This window comes from Halichoeres trimaculatus, unplaced genomic scaffold, assembly GCF_033239565.1.
Source record: "Halichoeres trimaculatus isolate MK-OKI-2021-1 unplaced genomic scaffold, fHalTri1.1 fHalTri1_scaffold_19, whole genome shotgun sequence".
NCBI lineage: Eukaryota > Metazoa > Chordata > Actinopteri > Labriformes > Labridae > Halichoeres > Halichoeres trimaculatus.
This window is the reverse complement of record NW_027437197.1, coordinates 13501663-13507662: the sequence shown is the minus strand read 5'-3', so window position 1 is coordinate 13507662 and position 6000 is coordinate 13501663. Positions and strand designations below refer to the sequence as shown.

The window sequence follows — 6000 nt, the reverse complement described above, 5'->3', positions numbered from 1 at the left end:
ATGGAAAATAGACAGAGAGGAGCAGCCGGTAAGTGATGCAGCGGAGCAGCGAGTCCCTGCTGCTGCTGCCGGTGGCGTCAATAATTCACGCCGCCGGCTGCAGCGGAGTGTTTGCATGATGAGGTGAAATGCACATGATGCAGTTAGTTAACAGAACATTTTTCTGAACAAATACAACACACACACAGTGACGCTTATTAAATCCTCAGACTAGACCTGTGTGCGAAACTCCACATCAAAAAGCTTTTACTGAAACTTTTACTGAAATCTTAAATATTACTTGAAATGTATACTTATCTGCATACGTATTTGCGCAATTCCGCATGATATTCCACTGTTAAATTGTGTTCATTCAGGACTTATTTGTATCCGCAGTGATAAATTATTCAAAGTAAAAATACATCTGTGTAGAAAACCCTGAGTGTTAAAATTTAACGACCTGCATGATCCTCCTCACTGCCTCAGAAATAAAAAAAACCGTCACAGAAAAAAAACAACAAAACGAAAAGTGTGTGAACGCAGCCTGATGTTTCTAATGAATGTAAAAATAATTCTCTATAATAAATAAAAATAAACTACACATGCTGCGCTTTAAAGAATTCCTCACCACCACTAAATTATGGGGGCAAGTTTGAAGCTTAATATCGCCTTCTCCAAAAACCGCAGACACTTTGGGTTTTAGGGCCTGTGTGGCGAGAAATAAAGCTTTAAATGGATTTTAACGATCTTATTTCAAACCTCTAATGAGCGCTTTGAAAATTAAAATAACTGCGAGAAGTGAAAAGAGACGAGGGGAGGTTTCATCACGACAAGATACAATCCAGATCTTATTTGGATATATCATCTTTGGGAAGTTTAACGAGCTATTCTGAGCCTTATTGTGACCATTAGGGCCGCGTGTGCGTCAGGTCCCCGCGTACATCGTCATCATCCTCGCCGTCATTATCATATTTAATATTATTGACGAATGAGCAGCGAGCAGCGTGCTGGCTCTAAGCCACCGACTGTTTCCACTTAATTCTTCACTCCGCGTCTCAGAGCAGCAGATCAGCAGCAGCCAGGTGTCTTCACATCTGACAGAATCCACGCACAGGTGAGTCAGAGAGGAGACAGTTTGTAGCCTCAGGTTTGAGGTTTCAGCTTGAGATTGATCTTTGATTTTTTAAAATAATGCTAACGAGTGAGACTCCAGGAACAATCAGGTTAGGATCATGTCTAAAACGCTGTCTGTTACGTCTGTAGACTCAGTGAATTCTGTAAACCTCATTTAATTGCTTCAAATCACGAGGACATAAACCAAAGCAGGCCTCTGCAGCCTCGCGTCTCTTAGCTCCAGCTCGTGTCTGGCACAGCTGCGCGCTCTCTCACTTGACCCCACTTTAGCGCCCCATCGAGCCAGAGGAGTCCAGGAGAAAGAAGCAGTCACCCCCCTTTTCCTCCTCCTCCTCCTTCTCTTCTTGTCACTGGTGCCCGCGCGGTTCCTCTCGCACCAACTCGTCGCTCCTGCAGCAAACACGCTCGGACGCATTTTTACGCACAGACACAGAAACACATTTTCTAACATGTGGCTTAGTTTTCTGACTCTGTTGTGTTTTGCGCATGCTCTTCTTTTGTTTTATTTCTGCATTTTAAGGCGTGAGGCCACAGGCACGAAGCTGCGTGCAACTGTGAGAGCACAAGGGAATTAGAAAGAGGAATTGAGCTGCGTAAAAAGGACTGAAACATTATTTATAACCTCATACAAAGGGCTGTCACAACGATGCTCTCATATTATCAGTTGTTGTAATTTTCTTTTTCTCTTAAATACAACTCTGCCTCACTTATAGTTATTTTAGTAGATAATTATCAGGAAAACACCTAATACATAGACTAAATTATTAGTTTTTCCATCACCATCATAATTATTGTAATTTATTTTAAATGAAAATCGTTTTTTCTTAACTTGATATTTAAACTATTTTTGCAAATTTACATTGAGAACCACCCCTGTCCGTCCTTGGCGTCATTTGACCCTCAACAGCTTCCTTATCTCGTCCAAGGTCACTCTTATAAAACAGATTTTAATCTCGATCTTTATCTTAATGACTGTGGGTGAATAGAGTCATTTATTTTTTCTTGCATCCGGGGTTTATTTGCAATTAATAATCTTTAAATGTTGATGTTTTGGACCTCTTTTAAATATAAAGCTTATTGTCAAGGAAATCGGACAACGTGAGGATGTTTATCTGCACACAAACGATGTCCACACACATACACACACAGACTCACACACACATTTATCTAAAAATTTTTTTTTACCACATTCCATCTCCCAATAGAAGCTAAAAGTTATTGGATTCTCTACAAAACACACACATTGAAGCAGGACGCAGATCTGTCTGTGCGTAAAGAGTGTGCGCGCTGATGTCCAGGCCAGCTGTGCGCGCGGAAATGAACTCCATCATGACGCAGGAGGAGAAGATGTGACTTTCTTTGGGCTCTGGGGACATCTGAAGTTTGGGTTTTAATAGATGTCGTCAGTAGAGACGTCAGCTCTTATCGCTCTCTTCTTAATAGGCTAATTATTAACGCGTATAAGCGCGTGGACTTCACCTGAGCTGATTACCTGCGGGATGATGATCCTGGCATGTGTGAAAGTATTAGAGAGGACTTGCAGCCCTGATAGCAGGGTGATAAGTTTCTGCTGCGCCGACAGAAATATTCTAATGCTCTATCTGCTGTCTCTCATTAAAGTCAAGGTCTCTGTGATAGTCCCACATTATGACCCCGGGAGGAAGGTTCCAGAAAGATAGCATCTAGATATTTATTGCTATTGTTTATGTTAAACATAAAGACAGTTGAATGATGCATCAGGGGAAGAGGAAGGTCACGGCACGCGGAGAAACCTTCTGAAAGAACAATTTTATGACATAAACATAGTTCTGATTGACTCTTTGGTCTCACTTTGCGTCCTGAGAGAGATCCGTCCCACAGAACGCTTCCTGCGGGTCACATCAGTTTTTTAACGCCCCCTCTGCTCCCTCCCTCCTTCCCCTCTCTCTCTTCCTCTCTCTCTCTTTGTCTCTCCTCCCTTCTCTCCTCCCTCTATCAGTCAGTGCGCCCGTTGGCACAGCAAAGATTGAAAGTGACACACTCTGATTAGAAAGCGTTCCTTCTGCACCGATAAATCGCGCTATTACTGCTCCTCAAACGCCGGCGCTGCCTTCACGGTCCTGGTGTTGTTTGTTTCCTCTCAGTTTTTTCGTCCCTTTCGTTTGATTTCCCGCGAAGATGGAGCTATGAGTTTAGAGGAGCGCAGATTTGAGCAGCAGAGACGCGTTTTGAGCTGAGAAGGCGGAAAACGCGTAAAGGAAGAAGAAGGAGAGTGAGAGAGCGTCCAATACATCAAGTTTTTTTGTCAAGAATCCAGGAAAGACCACCTGAGCTAATCCCAAAGACTCTATCCCTCTTTCTTCGCCCTCAAACCCTCCACAGATCGAGCATCCTCCCAGTCCGTCCCTCTCACTTTCCGCTGCTTTTTACGCGCCGTCCTCTCACCCAATCCGCCCTCGTCTCCTGAACTGAGCCAACTAACTTTTCTTTCTCTCTCGTGGACCCCCGGTCCGATCCTGCTCCCTTCAACGATACAGATTCAGCTAGAGACCACAGTGAGCCTCCGCCGCCGCAGAAGAGTCTCCAGGAGCCGGACTACAGCTCAGCCCTGGATTCAATACTCCTGATCAATGGACAGAGCCTCCTCAGCGGGCAGCAGCGCTACAGACACGCCGTAAACAGTGAGCGACACACACACACACACACACACACACACACACACACACACACACACACACACACACACACACACACACACACACACACACACACACACACACACACACACACACATAGAGAAAGAAAGACACACGCCTACACACACATTCACTCAAACACGAGTTAGAAATGGGTGTAAATTACAAAATGTTCGTGTTAATGATGCGTTTAAGGAAAAAAGGAAAATAAAAGATGCTGCGTTTGTGATTTTGTTCATAATACATAATTATGACTTTACATCAGCCTCACGGTTTCTTCAGTTTATATATCAGTAATTCTATTTATAAATTATTATCATTGATAACTTTTAAAACATTTTAGGGCATTTGTACATTTTTTAGACCATTATAAAATCCAGCCCCCATCATTTATAATAATAAATAATCATTTTAATGATAGTGACAATTATACATCTATATTATCATTTATTGTTTCCATATTTAGCCGGCTGATTTTCTCTGTGATATGTTTTAATATATCTTTTCTTGTGTGTGTAAATTTTAAAAAAGATAATTACCAAACCAGAGTGTTTAATTTCTCTCATATCTCCTGCACTTTTACTTGAAATAAATTCAATTTTTCTGACTAATTGACAGTACCTGAAGGGTTGCAACAAGATGACAATAATTCACTTAAATCAATAAATTATTGAAAGACACTGAAAGACAACATTTAATATTTAAAATCACAATTTCTCATTATTTGGGACGTTTTGGAGTTATGCCGGGAAAATTAGCACCAAAACTTTTTTAATGGCATCCACTATAACGTAATCTCTATGTGTGTGTGTGTGTGTGTGTGTGTGTGTGTGTGTGTGTGTGTGTGTGTGTGTGTGTGTGTGTGTGTGTGTGTGTGTGTGTGTGTAAGGTAAGATTTACTCCAGTTTTCGGGTGAAAAATGTAAAAAGCGTCCCTCCTGACCGCCTGCGCCCTGTGTGTTTTTAACTTGTCAAAAATAATTAATGAGCTGTGTTTCTGTGAGAGGTGTCACTCATGTTACTCTTTAACACGAGGAGCTTCAAGCCTGACTTTGGGTTCACTCCGCATCTCGTCCTCCTGCTGTAGCGACAGCAAATAAATAAAACATTGTGAGGGAGCAGAGAGGTGTCGAACACGGTGAGACTGTCTCCTGCAGCTACAAGCACCTTTAACCTGCAACACCTGAGACTCAGACACCGAGCAGAGTCAGGGGCTCAGAGTCAGGGGCTCAGATTTGACTCCTAACGCGTAGCTCTGAGCAGAGACGAGTTCCTGATTCTGGAAAAGGCCTCCAGGAGGAACTGAAGCCAAATGGCTGCAAAATGAGAAACAGGCCGTGCTGTCAGGAGCGATCGTTAGTCCACGACTAAACAGAGAGACTTGAAGTCAAAGCTGCGGCCTCGTGGAGAATATTACGCGTGACAGTTCAATCTTCTGAATTCACAGGTGAGACAGCGTCAGGAAAAGTGGGGATTTTTCTTTCCTCCCTTTTAAAAGTATTTGATCTCCTTTTTTTCTCTGAGTCGCTCTGACCCCCAGAAACACACCGCTGCATGATGACTGTTTTTCAAACCAGCTGGAGCCCAAAACTCTCTCTTGTTAAATTAATCCCGGCGAAACGCCGGGTCACGTTCACATAGCTGTCACTTTATTTTGGAGAGGTGAATATTTTTTGAGCCCTGAAAATTTTTAGTCAAGAGCAGGAAAGGAGCGAGATTTTATGACCCCAGTGGTTCTGGAATAATTTCTTCAAACATAATAATTAATTGAGTTTTAATATCTGCTGCGTGGCACCACTTTGTACATCAATCTGGACCCATTCTGTCCTCCTTTAAAGCCTCTTCGCTTCGCACTAAAACATCCGCAGCAGGATCATGAAAAACGGGATTTATTTTGGAGCTGCAGCGAGGAGAAACGGATTGGTTTCACTCGTTTTGATGGAGACTTTGTGCAGGTTTGAGGCCTGCAGGCTGTCAGCTTCAGGTTTGCACACATCACGTTTCAGAAAAAAAGAGAAAAACTGACAGATCGCGCAGACTCAGTGAAGACGTCAAAGTGAGGAGGGGGTGTTCAGGAGCGTGCATGAGGAAGAGTTTGCATTGGTAAAAAAAGTGTTAGTGACGTTTTCTTTGGTTTTTCTACAATGTACGTGTGTTTGAGAGAGAAAGACAGAGTGTGTGCGTGCGTGTGTGTGGTGGAGTTGAGGGAGACA

At 42.8% G+C, this 6000-nt stretch overlaps 1 protein-coding gene across 1 annotated transcript in view; it reads left to right on the top strand.

Annotated features, from left to right (window-relative positions):
* Window positions 1–6000, top strand: part of satb2 (SATB homeobox 2) — a 45096-nt gene continuing 39096 nt past the window's right edge. The window contains exons 1-2 of the mRNA XM_074695002.1: window positions 1–28; window positions 3630–3773. Coding sequence (XP_074551103.1) covers window positions 1–28; window positions 3630–3773 — 172 coding nt within the window. The remainder of the gene's footprint in view (window positions 29–3629; window positions 3774–6000) is intronic.